Source organism: Rhea americana, unplaced genomic scaffold, assembly GCF_003343005.1.
Source record: "Rhea americana isolate MKP2758 unplaced genomic scaffold, rheAme1 scaffold_373, whole genome shotgun sequence".
In the NCBI taxonomy this organism is placed as follows: domain Eukaryota; kingdom Metazoa; phylum Chordata; class Aves; order Rheiformes; family Rheidae; genus Rhea; species Rhea americana.
In genome coordinates, this window is record NW_028186505.1 from 128680 (window position 1) to 156091 (window position 27412).

The 27412-nt window shown below is 40.1% G+C and overlaps 1 protein-coding gene across 1 annotated transcript in view; it reads right to left on the bottom strand.

The window, feature by feature from the left end:
- LOC146591396 (engulfment and cell motility protein 1) overlaps positions 1–27412 on the bottom strand; it is a gene marked incomplete at its 3' end in the record, with an annotated part of 159051 nt that overhangs the window by 85465 nt on the left and 46174 nt on the right. The window contains exons 4-6 of the mRNA XM_085312990.1: positions 24166–24315; positions 11540–11580; positions 10314–10386 (exon numbers count right to left, since the gene is read on the bottom strand). Of these exons, the coding sequence (XP_085169116.1) occupies positions 10314–10386; positions 11540–11580; positions 24166–24243 (192 nt within the window). The remainder of the gene's footprint in view (positions 1–10313; positions 10387–11539; positions 11581–24165; positions 24316–27412) is intronic.

Here is a 27412-nt window from a genome sequence, read left to right on the forward strand (position 1 = left end):
TTTTTTTTTTTTTTTTTAGCTTTGACAGGGCATTTTTCTTCATAGACCTCTCGAGGCTGGTCAAAAAATAATAGCTAAGAAATCTGAAATTCTTTACACATTTACATTCCAAAGTAATTGATTCTTCCCTATTTCCATATTATTATTATTTTATTATACCTTCCTCCAATCCAAGTTGACAGAACAGAAAATTAGACCTCTGAAATACACTTTAAGCTGTCAACCCTAACATTTTCACCAAGGTGAGTTTGGGCAAATAGTAAATAAGGATAGAGATAAATGGTAGAGTTAWTTTTTAAGTTACAACTCAGCAGAGAGATGTGGAATCCTTGTTGACAGGTCTCTCCCAAATCACTGACCAAACGTGCTGCAGCAGTCAGAAAACACTGGGAATCATCAGAAACTGGACTGTGAACTAAGCAGAGGGCATCATTCTGCCACTACAGAAAAAACTTAATGCAGGGTACTGAGCACAGTTCTGACATTATAATGGACACAGAATCAGAGAAACACAGAGAAGGGCAAGTGATATGATCAAAGGGAATGAGCTGCTTTTTTACAAAGCAAGGACTCTTCAGATTGGACAGAAAAAGGGTCAAGAGGAATTATGATCAAAGTTTACGAAACCATGAATGCAGTGGTCAAGCTGAATGCAAAACTGTTATCAAATTCTGCAAAATGAAAAATAGGGGGTACTTGATGGAAACAGTACAAGAACAGTTTAAAACAGAAAAAGAATACATCTGTTCATTCAGCAGGCAGTGAACTTGAGTTTGCTGCCACAGGAGGTTGTGAAGGCAGGCAGTATCAGTAGGTTCAAAAARAGATTCAAAAGCACATAGCCCATATATGTGTACTAAAAAGACTAAGTGCAGCTGTCCAGAAAGGGAGCAGATCACAGAAAGCAACTAGGTTCACAACCTCAACTCACATCCTGCTAGTGGTATGGTTAGAGACAGAATGAGAGGCTAGATACACCATCGGGCTGGCTCGTAGGGAATTTAAGTCCATTTTTAGTCACCAAAAACTTTAATAAGGCAAGACATACATAATTACCAACATTCTTTTTCTTGGCATGACAGGACCRTACAGTTTTGGAAAAAAATACCAGAGTAGTTAATCTTGTGATAAAATTCCTTTTATGGGGAGTTGTTGAAAACAGAGAGAATTTCCTACAATTTTTTACATTAGAGTTTGAGCATTTTCCATGAAAAAGTAAGTGCCAACAGTTCGGCTAATGTTCCTAAGAAGAGGAAGATATTCTGCATGCTGTTTTACCTGCCCCTAACCAAGGATCATAGAAGCTAGCATAAATAAACCAAGTTACACCAGTAGCGTAGTTTCAGGGCATGCATAGAACTCGTGTAACTGAACAGCCACAAAAGGGCAGTTCCACACATACCATCTAGCAAGTTTGCTCCCAAAGCTTTCCTTACATTCAATCTACCAGCATGCAACAGCATACTCAACCAGCTAATCTTAAAAAAGTTACCCCTCTTTCTCCCTCCTCCATTCACAATAAATAAATAAATAAATAAATAAATAAATAAATMAATCCAGAGTTGGTTCAGGTCATGGCTTTGACAGAAGACAACTCACCTTGCTGTACAATCTCTAGAATGCTAGAAGAGGGAAAGGAATGAAGCCAGGGAGGGGAAAATTAAAGCTCAACCACCTCYGTCTTTATCAGTCCACAGTTATATGAGGTTGGATGCCAGTGAAACTGGCCTAAGAAAACTAGAATCTAAGAAAATGCCCAAACTGTGCATTGTTTACTCATCTTCAGGTGGAATGAGCTACACAAAGACAATGTTATCAGGTATCACTTGCTCTGCCAAGCAGCAACAGTATTATACTGTGGGCAGATGTCATTCTTCTGTTGCATTTAAAAGAAAAAAAAAAGTTACACACAGGCTATTTTTAATCTGAATGAGTTCCCTAATCCAYATAGCCACACAGACAGTTTTACCAATAACATGGAAGGGGCGGGCAAGCAATGAACCACCCCATCATCCTCTGGTAAACTGGAATGTACAAGTAGCACTCTCCAAAATAAACATTAGGAAATGACAGGCTTAACTGGGCATGTACTATTGTTGGTGAGATCATGTGGGGAAATTAGAACAGGGAAKCAATATGAACATAGAAAAAACAACTTCAGCTCAAATCCTTTTCTTGTTTGAGGTGATGTGCTTTTTTTGTCTCAACTCTCAAATGCAATTCACCCAGCACTCCTGCCTGCAGCACAGCTGAGGGGTCAGTGTAGGGGCAATAGCCCCTTAAGCAGACCCTGCTGCCAAGAAGTATCTGAAGACCCAATCCAAGCCTGTGGTTCATGGTCACTTTTGCCACATCAAAGCATAAGCTGCTACCATAAAGGGGAGTTTTGCTTTTCAGGCTCTTGCTCACTCCTATCATTGTGTGTGGCATAAGTAACTGTTTAACTACTTGATAAGTCAATGAGGGAATTAACTCCACTGAAAATTAATCATTTCGGGGTTTTGCCCAGTTTGTAAAGAAAAAGACGGGAATAAGCAGTATGGTTCAAGCAGGAAAAGGGCCATCCCATTTTGCAACACAATGTGAAACCATATTTAAAATTGCATTGTTTCAAGAGCAGTCTGCAGGTGCTTGGGTAACTTGAAATTACTTTTTCTCCGTGATAGTTTCTTTTGTGATAGCTAGGTAGGTAGGATGGGCTTGAATAAGACCTGGTATCATTTACAGAGTTGCATTACTTAAATTGTAGCAATTAACAAAGAACAACTTCTCAACATGCTTCCAAAGAAACTGGTGCACTTTTAAAAACAACAGTAGCAACTCATGTGCATGTACTCCTGTCACTTGTACATCCTACTCCTACTCCCTTGCATTTGCCCTCCCTCTCTGACACAGACCAGATAGTAGGTAAAACATCCCTTCTCCATTTATGACTGTCATCAGCAGAATTTGCCAACAAGTTTACGCCACATCAGCCTAAGACAGTCACAGCTGCTAAAGGGGAAGTTTCATTCCTTTTTCCTCCCTTTAACATTTTGCTCCTTCTCAGYCCATTCCCTGGCCACCATTCAGGGATCCTGCTCTACTCTTACATCAGATCTGGCTTTTATCAGACCTTTCATTGAGACAATTTAACCAATTAAAATAGCATAAAATGAGCCCTTCTCCTTCTGCCACCACCACCAAATTGTCCAAAAATACACTGCAGCCAGCACAAATGATGTGGCAGGATGTCATGGGGAAGAGGAGAAGAAATCAGAACTATTCCCTTTCAGCAGCAAGCTGCGATGCTTGTTCACTAAATCTTGTGAAAATCTATCTCTAAGCAGGACGTTCTTAAAGCATAAAGTGGATTTAAAGAGCATTTTTCTGTCAGCAAGATTTGATGCAGATTATTCGCTATCAGTTGAACTCACAATGTTTGTGGCATGCCATACCTACATTTGAGTGCTGTAACAGAAAGAAAAACATTTAGAGTGAGCCTTCCCTCTCTAACTGGTTACTTACATGAAAGAATTACAAACTAAATACAGGAAGATAAACATATATACAGCTTGAAAAACACAGYTGACCCATCCCATCAACCTTACTGTGGAATTAAGAAACTAAACAGATGATATGATCATACCAAATATTTAAAAAGGACATAAACAAAAAAGGAATTAAGCTGTTCATGGAGGTGCCAGAAAGTATAACAGGTTGCCAAGACAGAATGGTTTTCTTTGGAAAATTCTGTATGAACCTAAACACAAATCCTAAGAACTTGGGCTAATTTGCCAAGAAAAGGATGAAAACTTGGTTCTTGGAATCACAGTCTGAACAAAGAAGGATTTAAAATGATTTGGTGCACAGATACTTTATTTTTCATGCATGACCACTGCAGAAACTTATTAACGTCTCCTAGTTTTTACTTGAGCCCACTAGGTAGCATTACTAGTACTCATCAGGCAGGTAGGAGCATGGCCACTCTGACACTACATGCTGCTGTTACTGCTGAGAATCTCTGCAGGGCTGTGCAGACATCCCAAAAGAACAGTAAGAAGCTTAAGAATATGAGGGGGATATCACATGTCAAGTAGATTGTTGGATAACGGGAAGGTTGGTAATAATTTGGTTCAGATTTCAGTCCAAACACAGATTGAAATCTGCCATTTATGAATTCCTAAATAAGATTATCTAAATGCACTTCTATTACCAACTTTTATGCTAGCACCTATTCTCAGCTGCTTAGAAAGCGCCAGGTCCTTCAGTGAATCAGAAAGTTTCCTTATTCCGAATGTTTACTTCCAACTCATTGAAATTCAATCAAGCAGTAAAAACAGATAAATACTATAAAACGTGAAAGAAAAAAAAATCCCAAATATCCCAATCCTACAAGTGGTTCACTTCTTGTTCTGTCACTGGCATAGACTCCCATACAGAGAGCACATAATGGCACAGTAGAATTTYACATGAATATACAATTACAGGTTGTATTGAGCAAGAAATAGGTCACAAGCAAAAGCACCTTTCAAAAAGGACAAACATCAGTGACTGCATCCAGGCTCAAAGGGAGGGCAGAAGGACATCCTATCTACAAACACAGCAAACAGATAAGTAATGGGAATAAAAGCAAGGTGGAGGCAGCTCCATTTGCAAAACAGTACAAAATCCTCTTCAAATAAATGGAGGAAACACAGTGTCTCTTCTCTTCCATTTCATGCACTAAACATATGAAAAAGAAAGAGAAATGTGGGTGGCTGGAAAGAAGAAACATAGGGAGTCTCCAGAGCCATCAGATATAAAAAGCTGAAGACAATGAAATTGTGACTGAATAAAAATGGACCACAGTCAATAAATAAACAAATGAAATGTCCTTGCATTCCAAAGACAATATAAGAATATACTCCAAAGACCTTCTGGGCAAGTTTAACATTCACAAATCCATGGGCCTGATGGGATGCACCCACAGGTACTGAGGGAGCTGGCAGATGTTGTTGCCAGGCTGCTCTCCATCATCTTTGAAAGGTCCTGGAGAACKGGAGAGGTGCYTGAGGAYKGGAAGAAAGCCARTATCACTGCAGTCTTCAAAAAGGGCAAGAAGGAGGACCCAGGCAACTATAGGCMMGTCAGCCTCACCTCCATCCCTGGAAAGGTGATGGAACACCTCATTCTGGATGTCATCTCCAGGCATATGGAGGAAAAGAAGGCGATCAGGAGTAGCCAGCATGGATTCACCAAGGGGAAATCCTGCTTAACCAACCTGATAGCCTTCCATGATGGAGCGACTGGCTGGGTAGATGAGGGGAGAGCAGTGGACGTTGTGTACCTTGACTTCAGCAAGGCTTTTGACACTGTCTCCCACAACATCCTTCTAGACAAGCTCAGGAAGTGTGGGTTAGACGAGTGGACAGCGAGGTGGATTTAGAACTGGCTGAAAGGCAGAGCTCAGAAAGTCGTCATCAGTGGCGTGGAGTCTAGCTGGAGGCCTGTGGCTAGTGGCGTCCCCCAGGGCTCAGTACTGGGTCCCATCCTGCTCAACTTCTTCATCAGTGACCTGGGTGAGGGGAAAGAGTGCCTCCTCAGCAAGTTTGCTGATGATACCAAGCTGGGAGGAGTGGCTGACACACCTGAGGGCTGTGCTGCCCTTCAGAGAGACCTGGACAGGCTCTCTGGAGAGTTGGGCAGAGAGGAACCTCCTGAGGTTCAACAAGGGCAAGTGCAGAGTCCTGCACCTAGGGAGAAACAACCCTAAGCACCAGGACAAGCTGGGGGCTGACCTTCTGGAGAGCAGCTCTGCAGAGAAGGACCTGGGAGTGCTGGTGGATGACAGGCTGACCATGAGCCAGCCATGTGCCCTTGTGGCCAGAAAGGCCAATGGTACCCTGGGGTGCATTAGGAAGAGTGTTGCCAGCAGGTCAAGGGAGGTGACCTTGGTGAGGCCCCATCTCAAGTACTGCGTCCAGTTCTGAGCTCACCAGGACAAGAGAGACATGGAGCTACTGGAGAGAGGCCAGTGTAGGGCTACAAAGATGATCAGAGGGCTGGAGCATCTGCCCTATGAGGAACAGCTGCAAGAGCTGGGCCTCTTCAGCCTGGGGAAGAGAAGACTGAGGGGGGAATCTTATCAAAGTGTTTAAGTACCTGAAGGGGGGGGTGTCAAGGGGATGGGGACAAACTCTTTTCAGTTGTCCCATGTGACAGGACAAGAGGCAATGGGCACAMACTGAAGCACAGGAAGTTCCGCCTGAATGTGAGGGGGAATTTCTTCACTGTAAGAGTGAGGGAGCACTGGACCAGGTTGCCCAGAGAGGTTGTGGAGTCTCCTTCTCTGGCRATCTTCAAGGCCCACCTGGATGCAACCCTGTCTAACAAGCTCTAAGTGCCCCTGCTGAATGAGGAGGTTGGACTAGATGATCTGCAGAGGCCCCTTCCAACCTTACTGATTCTATGATTCTATGAAACAGCACCAGTATCATTATTGTGCGCTGAACATAGCTTTGAGCTGGCTCAAAGTCCCTCTGCWAGTGCAAACTAAACATTTATTCTTGATAGCTGCTCTGATACAAGGTTAAGAGTCACCACATCCTGGGTCCAGTAGAGAAGCCTGCTTGAGTACTGTTCTCACCCACCCCTCACTGCTCTGGCCCTCTACCATCTTTTTACTTTAGGAGACCAACTCTGAGCTGTGTGCATAATAATATAAAAGATGTGCATAATAATATAATTAAAATCAAAGACATTATTTTTAAAACACAAGCTAGGTTTAAGCTTAGCTACTATAGCTACTTGGTTTCTTTGCTTTAACTTGTTCTTCTTTTATTTCTCCCCTTTTTAAAAACAACTGTCAACATATGACACAGATATAGTCAAACAATCYGAGATGCAGCAGTCTAGAGTACATCTCCTGTGATGAGTCTATAGTAAGAATGCTGGCTGACTCAAGACTTGACAAAAGACTGTCCTTAGACTATCTGAAGGAGTTAGCATTAACTCCTGTAGARGCATTTTTACAAATAATACAGCCAGACAAAATAAATAAATAAAAAAAAATGTAGAGACAGATCCGCTTGGGCGTTACTTTTTATTTATTTATTTATGGTATCATCAGGAAATATAGGTCAGCTATGAAAGATAAGAGTTCTGCATATGACAACCAAAACACAGATGCGCTGTATGSCACCCAAAAATGAAAATATAATCGTAAGCCATGTGTTGACAGTCTCACATTTGTAACATTTTCACATTGAAGTTTCTTTAGCAGCTACAGGATTTCATTAATCRCTTTTCTTTCTAGTAAACATAGCAATGTTTTTAAAAGGCATCTATACCTGGAAGGCCAGAAATCAGCCAGCACCTAAGATATGTCTTTGAGAGGACTGAAAAATATTCACTTACTAAAAACCRTCACTGTAGCAAAAAGGGTCTGCTCATCTTCTAGTAAGAGGCAGATTAAAGCAACATGAACTTTAACAATCCAATCATTAGTATTCTGGCTTTACTGAAGTGCATGAATTTGTCCTCATCCCTGGTATTTCCAGGCTTTAATTCGAAACGCAACATCTTAGTACTCAAGTGAAGGAGTGCATGCAGAAGGGGTGATGCCCTGTATAGCCTCTCTTTACAGCCTCCATTCAACAAGCAGTGATAAACTGTGAACAACATCCAATAAAAGTCACAGACATCTGAGTAATACTGGTGGCATTTAGAGTTCTCTTATTTATGTGAGTCAGACACACTACATATTTTCAGCAGGGAATAAACAAACTCAAAGTTCTCTCAATAGTACAATACAAGATGTTCTGCAAGACCACCCTTTTCCACCCTTACTACAAACCAAAGGCAGCCACAAGCCACCACGCTTCCTTTTAAGCAGAGCAGAGAGTGTCCATTTTTTCCAAAATGCGGGTCCTACCCAYCAAAGGTGGAGGCAAAGCCTAAAAGGCTCCTCCAATTGTACCCGGACACATTCCTTTGACAAGCCAGAATATTTTCTCAAGGCTGGATTTCTTGGAAACATTCACTGGACAATCTGAGTTTAAATGCCAACAGACAAGTTCCATTGTGTCTAGCTTATTGGAAAATGTTGTGTCACAATTCAGGGCAATTAGCAAAGCAGTCTCACTCTTTAAATTTGGGTGGAGGAAAAACACAGCAGCCAATAATTACTTCAACAGCTTCCCCTGTGGTGGCCTTTGAAGTGTCTGTCAATTGAAACTTGAAAAGAAAGGAGCAAAAAGCACAATGGAAAAAGGAAGATCCTGAAACAAATTATGACACTTTGGAGAGTTATCTGGGTTGACCAAYAGTTAAATGAAAAACTGAAACTTGTCTGTTAAAAAAAAAAAGGCAAGACTATTTTATGAGCAACCATTCTAGCTGTCTTGCTAAATTTAGTGTTTCTAAATGCTTAACTACGTCTAAGTTCCCCTTATTTTGGGGGTGAGGGTAAGAATTACAGCATGAGAAAAGTTAGTTCATGTCTCATCTACGTTATGGTTTTTAAACAACTAAATAACTTCTAAACAACGGTTAAAATAAACRAAACACAACATACATGAAAACACTCTTTAGCTTAAGATAAAGCAAAAACTAAACAAGACAGTAACAAGAGGCATCTATTTCTGGGCAGCTAACTTCAGGTCTATTTAGCTCAAAATCCACTGCTGTTAGGGAACCTTCAGGCTGATTTCAGCAGGTTTTGAATGATACTCTTTTTAGCTGATTACAAATGTACCTCTGCAGCGCTAACTCATACAGCCTTCCAAACAAATTACTCTTTGTTGTAATTTCAGTGATTCTAGCAGTAATGCTAGGAATGAATGTATTTCTTGGTCGTATTCAGATGAGCATGCCCCATTTATTTAGACTACACATTCCATTTTTATTACAGCTTACAGCCTTTTCATTACTTTCTGTGCTGAAATCATTGCATCATTTCATGAATCACCAATTGCCAATGCAATCTGAGGACCAAAAAAAAAAAATATATATATAAACCAGCATAACATACATAACTGGAGAATAAGGACAAGACAGCAGGAAGTAAAGAGTAACAAACATTATGCAGTCCTTGAAACTTCTTTCTGCTCGATCAGCCAAAGCAGGAAGTGATAGTGCACTAAAGTTCTCTTCAAACATCAATGAGCCCTTCATGTTTTACATATTTTAATTTCCTGTACACTACTTTTCAGTAGAATATTAAACAAGCACAAATACCAGAGCTGAATGGCTGAAGTCTGATCAAACTTCATGGACATGAAGGCCTTGGCACATTCAAACTTTTGTTTTGCCTTTCAGAACAAAACAAAATACTTTTTCAAAGTCGTTAAACTAATGTTAAAAACAAAGAAGCCAAACAAGGCTTTGATAAGAAACAGACTTTTTTTTTTAACTTCAGTTTTGCTAACTTCCTCACACTCACTGATATTAAAAGATCTGTAAACCTAATGAAGTCCAAGATCTACTGCCATTATGCATAATGGAAGATTCAGTTTATAGTTTTGCCTCACACTTTTCAACATTTAATTTTACCAGTTCCTCACACTGTTCAGCATTTAATTTTATCAGTTCCTAGGTCCCCTGTCTCATCAGCATCACATTACAAAAATAGGAAGCATTTTCCGCAGGTTGTAATACAAGTCAGAGTTAATTGAGAGATAGTATTACTTGTATTTGAAATKTTTGGCTCCAGTCATAAAGATTGAGTATCTGCACTGTAATACTTCAGGTCAGCCCATTTAGGATAATAGTAACACTAGAACTTCCAATTCCATATAAAAATCTTAAATCCTACTATGAAAAAAACATATCAGCAGTATAGTTAAACCTAACCCTGGCTCAATGGCAGACCCGTMAGAACAGCATTATTGCTACTATTAATAAAGCAATAAAGAGTAACTTACCATGGGTGACCTTCCCTAACATTGACCATACAACCTCTGTATTAGGTACTAGCAAGATTAGCCTCTAAATTCAGTSCACTTATTTTGCAATGAACTAAAATCTGTATTGATTTTGCAGCCTTTGGAATTCCACCGATTTTCAATGGTAATGTAGCACTAAATTTGAAGTGAATTTCTCTAAATCACTTATTAGAGAGRGCATGAATAGCACTCCAGTATTTCAACTGCACTTTGGCATGTGCAATTACTTTATCACAATGCTTCCACATAGAGTTCAGACAGAATGATATAAGGATGACTCATTTCAACCTGGCTAGTCTAGTACTGTAAAAAGACAGTAATATTTTACATATGTTAACTTAAAGTAAATTATTGTGGCAAACATGCTTTGATAGACTACACAATTGTCATGTTGAATGATTTACCTACCTTCTCCGTGATGTAGAAATTAGAACTATCAGCATGCTGCAGTGCATACTGATCATGATTTCCAAGAGACCACCTTAGAAATACAAAAATAAAGTAAATCACTAAATGAAATCTTAAATAAATTAAAACACAAAAACACCCAAATCTTCTGCATAACTGGTCTTTACTGTGATCAAACAAGTGCCTGTCATTCCCTTGAGTTTCTTATACTTAGGCAGAGGCYTCAATGAGATCTAAGGTTTAAAAAAGAAAACAAAAAGCATGATGATAAAGAAAATGYGTAAGTGTAGATACAGCCCAGAAGTGAGGTATTTTCCCCTTTGCCTATCTCTGACTGAAATCCTGAACTTGCCTGTGGTCAGCAAGAAAGAAACAACAAATACAAAGCTTAAAGGAAGAAAAAAGGAGAGGAAAAAAAGAAGTATTCTACTTTGGTACTTCAGTGTTCCAAATAAATAAATAAAAAAAAGAATAAAAAAGTTCATTATGATATTAGTTCCAGATCTGCAAAAAATAGCAAGGATAATTTTTGCTTGCAATAAGCAAGRTCATTAAATTACTGAAACAGATAGAATCCTGATACTGTAAATGCATTCTATGCTAGCTTAACTAATAMTCATATAATGTTAAATTCATGTATTATATTAACTCATAAAATAGCATCTTTCTAATTCAGCTGCAATTCAATGGACATGAACTATTTTCTCTTCCATGGTAGCACTTGCTTAAAAGGGCATTAATTTGCAAATATTAGGATGTTTAATTTAAAGCAAGATAATTTAGCTTGGCAAYTATTAGTTCATGTTGAGGCTAGGACTTGTGTTTAATATTTCACTTCTACATGAGCAGTAACATCAGCTGGACCAGCTTACAATGTGCACTGGGCCCAGTGCTTAGAAATCAAAGACACAGTCACTGCAGTGGTTCTCAATCTATGAACTACAGGGACCACAAGTGCAAAATGGTGGGTAAATCTCATCTCCRTGCAGAATGGCAACAAATAGTTTAAGTGAACCACTCTCATACGACAGAGATGCTGTTTTCAGAACCCCACCTTACAAGCAATTGACACAAAAAAAATTTAAGATAAAGCAATTGTAAGATTTAGGAAACTAATCACTAGTCATCAAGACTATCTACATTTTCTTCAGAATCATCATCATCCCCCCAGCTGGTTTAATAACTCAAAGTACAGTATCTAGTACCCACTGTATGGCAGAACTTACCCATCGCAGACTTCTTTTATTATTGAGGACAGTGGCTTTTTCTGATCAAAGGAGAGAAAAAATACATATATAAAAAAAGAAATCAGTGTATTGGAACAGCCTTGAACTCTTAAAATGTGTTTCCAAAATCAGTAATTCCAAATAATAAAACAAGTTAGTAGTATTTCATTTTCTCTTAATATAGATTCATTATATAAACTCATACAAATTTGTTTTCCTTCTAATGTATCCTTGATATCACTGAAAAATTTTCTGATATTTTGGTCAGCAAGCCTAAGAAGACAATGTTATGTAATTAGTATAGTGATTTTTTTTCCCCATGTTCAGCATTACAAGTCATTTCTGTCAACTTTAACTCATTCAGCATCCACTGAGCTTGTGGAGGGAGTGGAACGGGGGAAGAATCAGAGGGGGGAGAATCAGTCTTTTGTGTACACTGCACCACATTACACAACAGATAAAAATTTCAGAAATCAACATCAGCATTTTCCTGAAATGACATCTGAAGTAAGATGACACTCAGTATTTTTTTTTTAAAAAAAATCTTCTTTTGCCACTTCCAGGCATCAGTCATACGATGATAATAGAACTCTCCAAAATAAGCCTGCACAGCTTCCTCACTGCTAAAGCATCGGCTGAAAGGTGTAAGATTCCACATGTATCAGCTCTGCTTTATTCTATGCATCTGTATTTGCAAGCATTTGGACTAACTGAACACAGTTCTGTTTTAGGTCTCAAAATAGAAGGAACAGTCCAGTCTGGTGATGTTGCAACACTCTGAACATTGCTATAAACATAGGCGGCACACATGAGCATCCTTAGAAGAGTGCTGGCTACAAGAAAAAAAAAAATCTTTACAACCCAAAACTTGGAAGAAGTTGCAGGGCAAACACACACACCATAGCTCACTTTTGGATGACTACTGGGCCTTTTCTTTTCTTCTGTTGTGGGTGACTGCAGAGAGCACCACACAGAGCTGCCACTTCTCAGAAGCTCCCCATATCACGCGAGCACAGCAAGAGCCTCGGCTCTGCTTTCAGTAAGCACAACTAACTGCATTCTTAAAAGAGGAGGAGAAAGGGGGAAAAGGGCATAAACCAATTCCGCTGTCAAAAGAAGCCATCTCCTGTAAATGATTATAAATTTAAAATAATCATGCCAGGAAACTGACTGGACAGCAAGGGAACTTAGTGACAGGGCACACTTGGGGAGGGAGAATTATTTTTCACTTGGATTTGTTGCGTGAACCACATCACTGCGCAGAGAGGTGACCAGGGATGAGAATATGAGTGGCCAGGTCAGGTATAAGGCAGGATTTCTGATTCCAACAGTCAACTAACAGCCAGTTTATAACAGGCAAAATATAACCTAAGATGATTTGAATCGTGCGAGAATGAAAGCACGTGCTGAAGGGGCCCGTCACATCCTGCCTTGCCGTACCTCCCAGGTCTGTGTTGCTACCCTTCCTCTTTCAGTGCCATTACTGCTTTCATGTAAACACACAGACAAGCTGTACCAAGACACTCGATCGAAATAAAAATTGACCTAGCAAAAAGGAAGGGAAAAAAAACAGTTTTCAGCTGAATCAATTTCCTCATCTGACTCACTGTGTGCCTAAAGAAACAGCAAACGACAGCATATCACAAAAAGGAGCACAAGAAGTGCAGAGCTGGTCCCTTCTGCAGTAGCCGACCAGCACCTTCTTCACAGCAGCTTCACTCTCCTCCACGCTGGCCCAGCTGTTTGCATGGCCAAATTGTGAACCACACCAGGCAGGAAAGCCAGGAAAGGAAGTTTTCCACCTCCCCAGTTTTTCAGCCTCCTCAGTTCCTCAGTCCGGTTTACTGCCGCATTTATGTGCGGCTGCTTTGACCCTGCTGCTCTCCTCTCCCAAGGGGATTATTTGTAGCTGTAGTACTTCTCCCCCTTCTCCATTCATACACAGAGGCAGATGTACTATGACAGTAAATCTCATCTCCATATGGAGAAGGGTGGAGAGGGGGCACAACAATCCTGAATAAGCAATCCCAGCTCTCAAGAAAAACCAGCCCTGCGATGCAGGAGGGAGGAGCGCAAGTCTGCCGGGCCCTGGGAGACATCAAGCTGCTGGCCAGTAGGCCTGTGCCCGCTCGCGAGCCAGCTACCGCCCCRCACAGCGCACAGCTCCGCACACGGCCTCCTTGTCCCTTCCTTGGGTGCTAACACGGGTCCTTCTCCTCTACTTGCCAATTTTGACAAGACTTACATCTGGGATTTTAGGTCCTTTTTCAAAGTAAATCGAGATCAGCTAACATTAAAATAAATCAGCCTTCCTCTCAGCCCGCCTTGAGGAAATTGGAATGAAAAGAACCTGCAACAATCCAAAATGGCAATTATAACGCAAATAGTGGGAAGATCAGATGCAATTACTTTTGAAATCAGGATCCTATTACTTCTGAATCGCCTACCCCATCAGCTTTCCTGTCCTCTCTCAATATATCTAATAGACTCATCTCTCTCCCCCTTTTGCTATTCTATACCATCTTTGCTTTACTATGACATTTGAAATGAAAAACTTAGAGGAAAACAATAGAAAACACAGCCTAACTAGATGCTGTAAAGGCACAGTTAAAGAAGAATGAAATGCATCTTAAATAATAAAAATTATTAATTCAGACAGCCTTTCATAGTGCTGCTTTGTCCTCCTGTGACACTACTGCTACAGCACTGAAGTGATGAAGTGACTTAAGTGCAATCCAGTTAACAGCAAGAATGAAAGAAAAAAAAACACACACACACACACACACACACACACACACACACACACACACAACTCTTCTGGGATACAAAGTTTGCAATTAGCAATTTGATACCACTAATATGAGCTTTACAAATCAAACAAGGTAAAATAAATATCACTGCAATGCTAACAAGCTGCTGCTCCCTGGGGCTGCACTCTCCCCCGCTACAAGTAAGTCTCTAGACAGAACACATTGCCCTTTCACACAAAATAGATAAATTGTCACCAGCGCCAAATGTCCCCAGCTGGAAGCGAGATGTTGCTAAAAACCTGTACTGGCTGCCACGACTGCCTCTGCGAAATCACTCCGGCAGCATTACGCTGGCTGGCACTGCAGAGCAGGCTCTGGCAGCGCGTGGCTGCCCCTCGCACCAGCGGCACGTTGCCCTCTGTGGAAGCAGCAGATGGGTTAGCGACCAGCACCCGCTTCCTCCCTCCCTCAAGGCTGGCTCACAGCCCCATCGAGACCCTCTCAGGGACGCTGCTACTGAAGGCTGCAAGGAAAACATCAATGCTTAGACCAGTACTGACAAGACATTACTATTTATTTCATATACAGTAAAGTATCAGTGCTAGCAAATAAATAGAAGTAAACCATTTCTTTTCTTTTTAAACCATGCAAGAGGAGATAAAAGTCCGCTTCCATTCTCTGCAGAGTAAATCCACTCTGCAGGCCATTCAAAGATAACAAGTTTTCTTCCCTAGCTGTAAATATTTGCCTGATGTCAAGGAGAAAGGACTCAAAATTTTTTCTATCTTAATCTTCACACAATCATTTTTATGCACTAAAATTTTCGCTGCGTTTACAGTTCTTAAAAGCAAATCCACCTTATTACTTCATGTACTGCAAAGACCTCCTTGCAATCAGTCCCATTTTTTTTAGATTAGCAGTTTGTGCCAGTGTCTTTTGTCTTTATGTCCTTTTCTACACTAGCAGAAATGAAGCATGCATTTACACATGCTGAGATGTTCATTTAAAGATTTACTTTGGTGTGGGGGGGGGGGAGGAGGGGGAATCAGACTGTAGTTTTAGTCCATGAAACAATGCAGACCAAAGGAAACGTTATGCTCCCTACAGAAGATGACCCCATTAGCTAAGATATCAAAACCATCTGCACTGAACATGCTGCTTAGTATAAGAATATTGTTTTTCTAGTGTAGATACTGAACCGATAGCAGAAATGCAATGGGGAGCAGTAACAGGATATTACAACCTCATGACTGTTGTTGATCTGTGTATAATTACACGCGCGCAACCCCATAATTGATACCAACCACCCACTATGCTAGAGCTGACATGAATTTACACAATAGTCTAAAGCACCAGCCAGTTAGTTCAGGTGTCTGAGATGCTGGCTTAGTCTAGCCCTGAAAATCTCCAATCATGCAGTTAAATCCTCTTCACTTTCACTCATCATTTCTGTACATCTCTCAGGACATCTCCAGGTGCATCTTAGCACACAGGTTTCATCATTAGTCTACTTGAGTACTTCCCTTAGCACTATGCAGAAAGTAGCTATTTGGGCTACATTTTGTACCATTCTGAAGTAATGTGCAGAGCAGAGTCTGAGATTTCCCATCAGTTTCAGTCTTTCATACCTACAACTTGTGGTTCCCAAGCACAGGCATGCAAGGCCAGGCTTTGTGAACTCACAATGCTGTTTTCTTCCAGGGAAGCTGTGGAAAGACCAAAAAGAAATTAAGAACATCCAACCTGCCAATGTTAACAAAATCCTAAGCCACCAGTACACTAGCCTGGTACACTAATCTGGGTTTAAAGCACTTGCAAAACAAATAAGGTGTGTGCAGACTCTAAAAAGAGGATAAAAGCCTAGATTTGGGTACAGGCGTATGTTTTACATGTGGTACAAATGCTTTGATTGCATTACACCTGGAACTTGTAGATAGGTTTTCTTTAAGCCAAGGACCTTTGCTAGCAGACATTCATAGCCTTTTCCTGCTATTGTTTTGGGTAATGATTGGGGCTATCAGTTTCCCTAGCTGATAGTTTTATCACAGAATTAATAAGAAAAACCTTAACCCTTGCTGTTGTTAAGCCTATCACAAAGAAACAGCAGATGCAGCACATCTGTTGGAGAGCAAAAAATAATAGAGCAAAATAGAGTTCTGTTGCTAATCTGCACATCTGTCAAAAAGCCAGACTCAACATAGTGAATACACCATTCTGTCTATAATTAATGCCACCATTACGCTAATAAATCTTTTAGTGCAAAAGTCATTTTTATGGCTATTATGAAACGGAAAAAGACCTCTTCTCACCATCAGTAGAAGCTTCATCTGTTACTGTCTCATAACAAGGGCTACAGAAACAAGGCTGTTCAATGGCAAGCATGCCAGATACCAGGACACCTGGATCCTTGACTTACTACTTTGCCGTAAGTTTCTCATCACATAAGAGACAAGGCCTTTCCCTGTAAGTGGAAAGTACTAGATCGCTTTGGACTTCAGTCACTCAAGTCTGCCTTTCCTGCTCCAAATCACTCCTGGAATCAGTTCTCTCCATGGGCTACAACGGAGTACTTGTGAGATCAGGCCCATTAACTAGGCAAAGGGTATCTAAAATAGGGAGAACTAGCTCATGGGGGCTCTAGAGGGGATGATTACATAAAGAACAGGAAGGCACTCCAGTACTGCAATAACAAAGACCATAAAAAGGCCAAGGCCAAGGTCTACACTACAGGATGGTGCTGGTGCAGCAACACAGCCTAAAGAAGGAAACATTCTCACTCCAGAGTACACAGGTAAAAGCTTCATTGAGAGTACAGTACACCTGCTGATGGGAGAGAGCTTTTATTGGCTTAGTTTATACCATTTAAGGTAGCAGTTTCAATACGCCAGTAGAAAACCTCTGCTGTAAATATAGCTGCAGAGGTTCTGCAGGGCAGAGAGGACCTGAGGGAAACTGTGTGCTTGTCTGTTTCCTCCTCCTCTTCAGTCTCAGCTGCAGTTTCCTCGGAACTACCCTTTCCCCCTTGCCAAAACATCCTCAGTCCTAAATCTGCATTTCCCTAGATACTTCATTGCCCCACAGTGCACATGTTTTGGATGATAAAGTGACTATGAAACAAGGAAGTGGTGTTCTCGAGTGAAATGCATCACCATGAAAACAGACAAAACACAAAATTTTACAGAAGCTTGTTACTCAACTCTCAGTGTCCTAACAAAGCCACAACTCTCCCTGTTTCTTCAAGCACTTTGCAAAGTACCTTGGACTGCCAAAGAAACTTAGAGCCATAAGAGTACTGAAGGGTTATAGAACATATAAGGACATACAGCTCAGTGGATTACAGCATAGTGCTCTGCAACATCTGTTTGCATCACAGACTTAAAATACAGTTCAGAATACTTCTGCAAGAGTTACAAGCAGGGCTTTAGGGTGTGTTTCTTCACACAACAACTATATTAGGTGAGCATACTTCTCAAAACTGGCAGAAAAGTCTCTACGCGAAGGTGCTGAAAATTTGTACCATGAGGTTTTTATTGTTATTCTCTTTTGTAATACAATCCTGAAGTCTTGGAAGAAGRATGTAATTGAATTATAAAGTTCTCCTTGATATTCCAGCTGGCCAGAATTAATTCAGCTGTGTCAACTCCAGGAATCTCACCCTTACATAAAACATTTCCTTTAAATATAACAGAATTGGGKTTTTTTTTAATAGATAGTTTTAGAGATAGTTTAAGAGAAAAGACTCCTGCTATTTCTAAGAGAAGAATTGTAACAAGTGTCTGTTCGTCTCTATATGCACGTGGAGATGCAATAATCTCAGTTACACTGTCTTCATCTTAAAAATGTCTTAAGTTGACAGAAGTCCTGAATTTTGTTACCTTCAAGAGCTTTTGGCTAGCACTATGGTGCTAACAAAAGCACAGCCAAAATACTCTCTTCATTCCTCTTTAAAAAAGAGAGAATTAACGAAATGTTTCATCTCTTTTTTGATATGCTATTCCTAAACATTCTCTATGTTAGAGGTCAGGCAACTTGGGACAGTACTTCTGCGGGATCTTAAGAGAAGTCCTATTTTAAGTGTCTCCTGGCTCAATTTCCACTTCCAAAAAAAGTATTTAAGATGCATTCACATGCATTTAACTGATGTTTCCTAAGGTAGAGGAAGAYAGCACAAGGTAGAAAGCATAAACATCCATCAGTCTGTACCTCACTAAATATCCTCTATTTCTTTCACAACTTCTAACTTCCCTCTACAGCCATTGCCTCTTCAATCCATTAAGTTTTTCTACCTTCCTTGTATTCAAACACTGCATGTCAAAGTTTTTCCTGTATTTTTCAGTAATGAGGTCCCAGCCATGCACCACAGGATGTCAGTTCGCAGCYTTAGACAAGCTGTAACCAAACAGTCAGAGTGCGGTTTTGGACAAGCCTACAGCCAGACTAATAAAACATAATATGCGACTATAACATTGCTCTTTTATCCAGAATGGCTGTCTGCCACCAGAGCAAGGAACTACCGGAGCTCTAATGATGACTGCTCAAACTCTATAGTCCCATAAGAAAGGATATCGTACTTTTCATCACCCGTTATAATTGAACAATGACTGGTTCATTACGTTAACAAAGCACTATGTATGTATATATCTTAGTGCACTGAATTATATCCAACCCATTAAAACATCTGGATTATTGTTTCCGTGGTTATTTTTATTGCTGATTTCTTTTTTGAGAGGGAAAAAGCAAGAGGCCTTTCATTATTGCAACAAAGAAAATGGTACCTTAAGTTACTGGATATTATTTTCTTTCCAGTTTTACTAATAATCCCTGATGGTAACAAAATTGAAAGGATTATTTAAAAAATTAAATATTTTCACTATGATTACACAAAATCTGCTTTATACATGCTTTCATTTTTTGTTTTGTGGAATTGAAATATTGACCATTACAACAAAAAACAAAGTCAGTCATAAAACGCTTACTTGTCTTTGTTTAAAGCCTAAAAACTGGCTTTAAATAAGCCTTAACATCAGTACACTGGATCAAGCCAGCCAAGGCAACCATCTTTTGTCTTTTCCGCCTTGGTGTAGATTCCTGAGGCAGCAGCAACCTGAGAAGGGCTGAGAAATAGCTGTGATGGCCACCTTCACAAATGAACTCTCCAACCTGATGGAAAGCAGCTGTAGCTAGCAAATCCAGCAGGCAGCAGTTCTCTAGGCATCATTAGAAATTTTCATGAGCTCCTTCCTAGTCCTCTACCCTCAAGAAATTGAGATCTTATCAGCTGTTAAAGTCATTGGCATTTCCATTAAGTAGTTTAAGCTCATAAGGTGCAATAACATTGGAAATCTTCACAATATTCATACCAGAAAAAGCATCAGTAACTCCAGCTACTGTGATACTATTATACCTTTTGGATGACAGTTCGTATAATTTTGCAGGAGGGAGGTAAAAAGCTCTCTTCCCTCCTTTAACCCTTCAGCTTTTTTAGAGAGTCCAAGTCTGKGGCCAGAACTAACCCTAGGGAGTCACACTTCATGGTACAGCCTCTCGTATAAACCAATACCAACATCCCTTTCCTCTTCATTACTTGAATAATTACGGTGTTTGCTAATACTGCACACATTTAGACTGTGATGCTAGGATGGTATCGGTATACTRCTATTACTGGTGACAGCACTTGCGAAAACCACAGCTATTCTTATTCCACACGCATGGCAGAAATGATCTACCTTTTTTTTCCCCCCTTTTTCTTTAATAAGYGTTTCACAAGCCCTTCTCAACTACACTTCTCACGACAGTTTGATAAACACTCACCATGGTTCCTTCCAAGTGCCGCGTTGCACTGTATTAACATGAAACTGCAATTTGACAGTGCTCCTGTAAATTTTGGCCAATGTACCAAATTTGAAAAATCAAAATATAGTTTTTTATTTTTTGTTAATGTAAAGATTCACAACAACTAATCTAATCTAGACTAAACGGTCTAGCAGAAGACAAACCCAGAGGAAGACGTTATACAGCCAAGTTTATGCACAAACTGTTCCTTCAGGCAGGAACAGCGTTCACCTCCAAGAGTCAGGAAATTTATTCCTGAGTTTAGAGCAATCTGTAGTACACAGTGATAACACACAGGCGTAAGAGGATTTGAATAGGATAGGCTAAAATAGTTATTGCCCCCAAATATCCATCCTGTGCTTCTCCTGGATGTTGCTTCCCCAGCAACAGGAACAGTAAAGTCATAAATACACAATAGGAAGAAGAGAATATCTAGGTAACCTAAAACTGGCACTAGTTCACTTAAAATACTTTGTGCAGTTAAAAAAAATTGTTGAAGAACAAGAATAAATAACATTTCAGCCTTCCTATTGCAAAATGAAAGCCTTTCGGACAAAAGAAGTGAAGAAAGGAGAGAGCAGGCAACATCCCATGTTTTCTGTACACAGCCCACACAGTGCCTCTCCTAACATCTTTCAGACTTATCAGCCTGAAGTCTGAGAGAAGAAAGTAATGCACAGTCAGCCTCTACCATTTATCTATTTTCCTTCAGGCTGCATGGAGATCTTTATGCAAAATTCAGGCACCACCTCATTTCCACTACTTGTCTTATACAACAGAAGGACTTAATGGTAGAAGATCATCCTTCTATCAAACTCTCAAAGCCATTATCAAACTTTTTCAATAAGGATCAGTTTTGACCATAGCATTAATACTGACAGCGAGGATTTATGAAAGTCACATTACAGGAAAAAAAAAGAAAAAAGTGTAAACAYTATTTTCCAAATTTCTGACAGAGAGAGATGGAGGCAGGAGTAAACTCAAATAACAAAACCAAGACATTACAGCAGAATTCAGTTAAGTCCATCTCTCAAGTAGAACACAGAAAAGAATATTAGCTTGCTCATCCTTTAAAATGAGCTGTAATGAGTGGTAGAACAGCCAGTTGCTAAGTTTATTGTGACTTAATGAGTCCCCATCTGAGAAGAGAGGGAGCTGCAACTAATATGCAATTTTCCCCTCCTTGTTTAGAGYAGCTTTCCAGGAAAAAGCACTTATAGAACTCTGGCATTAAATAGCATATTTCAATGAATGGGAAAGGTTGGACACACAGGCTAGTTCAGCAAAGCATTTAATTATATATTAATAGCGCAGGCAAAGAGTCTCCTTAACTCAGTAAGGGTAATTTTCTGTGCTTAAAGWTAAAAACATCATTGACGAACCCAGGCCACCAATCCTGCAGAAATGTAATGCAAAGTATCAACTAGAAATGCTTTATGTCTCATGAACTTCAGGTTGTCTGAAATGATGTGCTTGAATATAAAATTTTCAATGCAAAATTTAATAACATTTGATAGAAAAAAAAACTTTCCAAATGTTTCCAAGCTGAACACATTTCAATATATGTCAATTGCTGTGGCTTTAGAGTGACTTGTTTTGAGAGTATTTTCTTTTCTTCATTGCTGAAGAAAATATGCATATACACAGCAGGTGAAATGGGTTACTGTGCAAACACATACAGGTAAGTTCCACCAAGCATATACAACAGGAAACCTAAAAAATACTGATTTTTCTCTAATCTCTTCTACAGAATTTTTAGTTCAATATTTGGAACGGTCTAGGTACCTTGAAAGATAAAGAACTTATGGTATACTACAATGAGGCTTGTTGTTGTTTTAAATAATTACACAGTGCTGTTCTTTTAAACGTTGCTTATCTTGTAGGTAAGTGATCAGAGAGGGAAGAAAAGGGTAAGCCAGAGTTTTTAGGGTTTCTGAAATACATGTCAGATGGTGCTTGAATGAGCAGATTCCACCTGAAAAATATGTCCTGCGTTCTTTGGCTGCAGTACTTGATCAGTGGGCAAGACATTTCACTTCTCTGCCTCCCTTTTCCTTCCTTCCTCCCCTTTATCATCTCAGAGACAGTAAGCTATTTGAGGTATGAATCATCTCCTCCACTAGAGCTCTTCAACTAAATAGATTTAGGGAAACAGATTGGGGAAAAGTTAACATTAGATGAACCAAAAGCAGAGCTGTACACTTAGAAGTACACTCTGTACAGGGCTCATTCCCCCACTTTTCCCATCCCCATCCTACACAAACAAGCAGGTTCATGTGCATRTTTATTCAGAACAGATACTTCTTTGTCATCTTTGTTTCTTACCACCACATCTGTGCTTTCCATGTTAGAAAAGGGAGGGATGAGGCTCCCTACCTTCATTCCCTTGCTTCCCCCTACATCACTGGTAAGGCTGCCGCTAGCCTTCTTCCCCTCAGAAGCATCTGCCCTCTTCGTCGTCCCCAAAAAATGGCACAGGGAAGCTTACAGATAACTTGTTGGCCCTTGCAGGCTTGATTTGAAGAGCTCTATTCCACATAAGTCAGTCTTGATTTTCCTTGTCCCCTCTAAATCTTTTGCCATAAAGATAGGAGCAAGGCTCCATGGCAGTAAGTAATATTTTAGATAAAGCATGAGTTTTGTCTGAAGAGTTACTTTAAGCCCTTTTGTAAATTAAAAAAGCAAACATTTTGGTATTATTTTACTGCTGCTTGAAAAGAAGCTGAATAATATTTTTTYATTTTTGTCCTCACTGTTCTTGATAGCAATGAGCTGTTGTTCATCATGACTAACATACATCTTCCCCTGAACACAGTGTGYACAATGTCTAGCATTTGTTATATAAGAAAAAAGGAAAACATTTTTCACTCCAGAAGGCAAGAGATTTGTATCTGTAAAGAYATGCTTACTAAAAAATTTCAGCAAATGAAAACAGAGAAGCTTAGAATGTCTGTAAATCAACCTATGAAGTGCTACTGAGAACAACTCTTTCTTCTAAAGGGGCTTTCAATGCTCTGTGTGYCAAAAAAAGAAAAAAAAATGTTATTCCAGCCATTCTCCAGTCCCATGTTTCTCCAAAGTTCACACAGGCATATATCTCAGTGGAATTAACTAGAAGTGATGCATTGCATGAAGAAATTAGAATCTCACTTCAGTAAAACGTTTTCAGCATAAATTCAGATTTTTTCCTCTCTAATAGAACTTTATAATGTTCTCAGTCCCCAGATGGATTAGGGTCTAAGCTCATTACTAAGCACTTGCAAGGCTTCCTTCACTGTAAATAGTATTTACTGAAATAATAATTCTATGCAGGTATCATGTTGTAAGATTTCAATATATTMTGAGTAAACTGTTTAATAATAAAGAAGTTGTTTTTAATATTAATGTATATGCCACAAACAATCTCAGGGAAGTCCAGAACACAGATCATGGCACTTGTATGACTTAATCTGTTTTCTTCTCTATGAATTTCCTACATAGAGTTTTTAATCTACAAATCTGCATTTATTAGCTTCTGCATATTGTCTTGGATCAGTCTTGTCCATGTGGCCACTGCATTAGAACTAACYAACTGCAGAGGACTACCCATGAAATACATCTGTAAGGAAAACAAAAATTCTCCTGTTCCCAGAGCATACCACTGCTCAACTTCCAAAATCAGTACTTGCTGCAGCCATTCAGTGATCATACTACAAATAAAAGGCACTGGCTGTAAAGATTTGAAAAAGACTTTCCACTAAGATGTAACAATATTGTTCAACTGCAAAATTGTGACAAACTAAGACACAGAAGTATTAAATGGGTCATACAAGCAGCAAATATCTTAAGCAGTTTAAAAAAAAAAAAAGCCCCCCCCCCAGCTAAACACATCGAAAATATTCAACACAGTAACAGAGGAAGGTGGTTACACCCTTCATAAAACCACTTCTTACAGCACATATACTCACAGAAACATGTATGGGTACATAAGTAAACATAAATGCAGGCACACAGAAGAACTTATTTATAGGCAGGCACCCAGGGAGCTGACATGCAGGCACTTACTTGATCGATTTCCATTAACTTGGGGAAGGCACCTGGCCATTCTATCGCCACCTTCACTATATCAGCAGGAGGGGGCATTGCGATGCTGCTGTTCTTCGGAGCCGGGAAAACTGGACACTAAATACTGCAGAGAGCTTCTCTCATTCACACCTGCAGGGAGAAGGAAAAAAAAAAAAAAAAAAAAAAAACACCACAGCAGTTCAGACTGAACCCTAACATTGCTGTTTCATTTCCTATATTTTTGCCTGGCTGGGCAGGTGCATGAGTATCTGTGTGCGTGTATGTGTGAGAGCACGAGAATCATACATATTCCAGAAGCAAACACAGGGGACCCTGCCACAACACACTGAACAGCTAGACGGTCTGTTAGAAAGATGGCTGAAGCACTGGAATGTACGGTGAATAATAGTCATGCATTAGATTTAAATAGAGAAACTATTTTTAAATATTATCGAATATGCTGGTGGGCAAAAGCAACAAACTAGAGGAAGCTCCTATTACAGTGTCACTCCTGGAGTCCCAGGGAACATGACCCAATCAGCTAGAGCTTGCACTCAGGTCTCCAGAAGAAGAGATTGCCCAGGAAGTTACGGCCAGGAAACACTGTTTCTTTTAACTATAGCAATGATCTTCTGTGTGTTCACAAATAGATCACTGCACTATAGCAACCAGGATGTCAGGAAGAAGGCAGAACACAGCAGTTTCCACATATACACACACATACTTCCTCACCTAACTGATTCAGAGAAACCCATATATAAATACTTTTTTTTATGGCAAATCTCAGATGTGAATATGCAAGGATACAATATACATCTACAGTGATGCAACCAGACAGCTACATAAAGCGTCATAGTTCTGCAAGAACATTAGTATCAGCAGGATCTTATGTCAGACAGCACCGGCTGTGAATTCTGGGGAAGGGGAGGAAGAGAGGGAAGAGCCAAGGCCTCAAGTTTTGAAGAATTTAAGTTCTGTTTCTTTTGGGTCATGGAAGTTTGTAACCTCACAACAACAACAAATACTTTTYGAAAACGCAGACTGACCTCCCACACGTCTCTCTCTCTCAGCTTAGCAGTAGCAGGGCACTTACTGAAGTAGTCAAGCTCTCCAATTCCCAGACACAGCGGCCCACACGCCCTCCTGCAGACCGAGGACCCTGCTCCCTTTACCAAGTCCTCCATTTAGGCCGCTCCATTCCCCTTGTGTCCTGCCGAGACCTAACCGAGCGCTGACACGTGTGCCAAAATGAAAGAAACTGTAAAAGTCCCCAGAGGGGCAGCCCCACTTCTCAGCAGAAAAGAGAAGGAAATGGTGAAAGCATGGACACATGCTTGCACATACACACCCTTTGAAAGAGCTAAGAGMATACCAATAGTCAGAATATATCAGACATTCAAAAGCCACAAACAAGTAACATTCCCACCCTTCTGCATCTGTCTTAAAAAAAAAAAAAAAATCAGACATTCAAAAGCCACAAACAAGTAACATTCCCACCCTTCTGCATCTGTCTTANAAAAAAAAAAAAAAAAAAAAAAAAAAAAAAAAAAAAAAAGGAGTCTGACCATCCTCAGCTGTGGCTTCATGATCAGCCTAACCTAGTCTAACTACAGCCCCTTCATCTCCAACTGCAGCAGAAAAATGAACTCAGATGAGCCTGAGCAAAATCATGAAACCAGACCCTTATCAAAAAGTCAGGTACCCTCATGTTCYACTACCTATAAATGGCAGTTAGCCCAACCTTCACACATATAGATATACCTTTTCTTTTTCCATTTGTGCCTTTTAGACTTTTCTGAAAAAGCTGTGTCCTCCATGTTTGCAATCCCTGTTACATTCTGCATAGTGTTATGAACACAAACTGACAAAGTATTTTATGAACTTTTAACACTCCAGCAATTTATTTCCAACAACAGCAATTCTGATGCTGGTAGTCTCATGCACCACAACAAAGCAAAGCATAAGGCAGTACAAAAGACAATGTGTTTAACTGGATGGCAGGAAATGCCTTGAAAGGCATAATAACATGATTAAGAAATGTAATGATACTTCCTACACCAGTACACAAATAAAAACATTTGGTATATGTTACAGAGACCAGGACAAAACACAACTAAGACATGTAACTGGCTTCTTGGTGGTTAAGAAGAGTCAGATAGTTGCTTTTGGCTGCAGTTTCCTGTTACAGCGTTAGCAGAGAAAAGGTTCCACCATGCCTTCCCTACCATCTCACACTCCCACCAGTTGCGTCTCCCACAGGTGCCCCCCTCCTTGCACAGCACACCAACCCAAGTCAGCCCAATCAACCCTGCAGGACAGGTTTTTTCTGCTGTGTTTTCCRCCATACTCTCAAGTCTAATGGCTTCCCAGGATTGGCACAACTTGGTGGAGGAGGGAAGAAGCAAGACTTGCTGGCAGTAATAAACTGTTAATCCTTCTCAACAGTAAAATGAAACCAAGACCTTAGTACACATGTGAGGGTGGTTTACAGGTCCTCCAGGGCTCTCCTCCCTCTGCCATTTTGCTCCCACACTTACAGTGAGGGTATTTCCCACCTCTGCAGCACGAACCGTTCTCCACAGCTGAGTAGGACTCAGTAGTTTTACATATGTTTAGCAGCTTTTTGGTATTGCGCTGCAATGCTTAAACTAAGCAGGCTAACCCAGTATGCGGCTGATGGACTGCTCCCTGTGTGCCCTGCAGAAGCACCAGAACTGCTGAGAGCAGGGACATTAGAAGCTGGTGGTGGCCTGAACTAGTGGCCCAGTTTACTGCCCACAGGCTAAAAAGAAAAGCAGCAGTTTCTGCCAGATAGGCTTGGTTTAGGCTTGCTTCAGATGACTAAGTTCTTATTTTCAACTGCTTTACATTCCTATCCTTCTGCATCTGTCTTAAAAAAAAAAAAAGGAATGATTTGTGTACTATATACAGAAAGATAGAAGGAAGGCCTACATAAAGTCAAGAGAAGCAAAGGGAAGGTAACTCCCACTCCGGTATCTCCCCTAGGAGTTCAACTAACGAAAATTAGCTACGAATGCCAGAAAAAACTTCAATTCACAACTACTAGCCATGACTATGAAGCAACACCACATCATGTGGCATTACATTTGCAGAAAAATTCCACCATCACATACACACATGGACATTAACCCTCATTTTACTTTAGTGAGTTGTGATCCATCTTAAAATCTCATTCAGGAAGAAAGAAATGGCTTAAGAACAAACAGTCTGGGAAAGCTAACTGGAA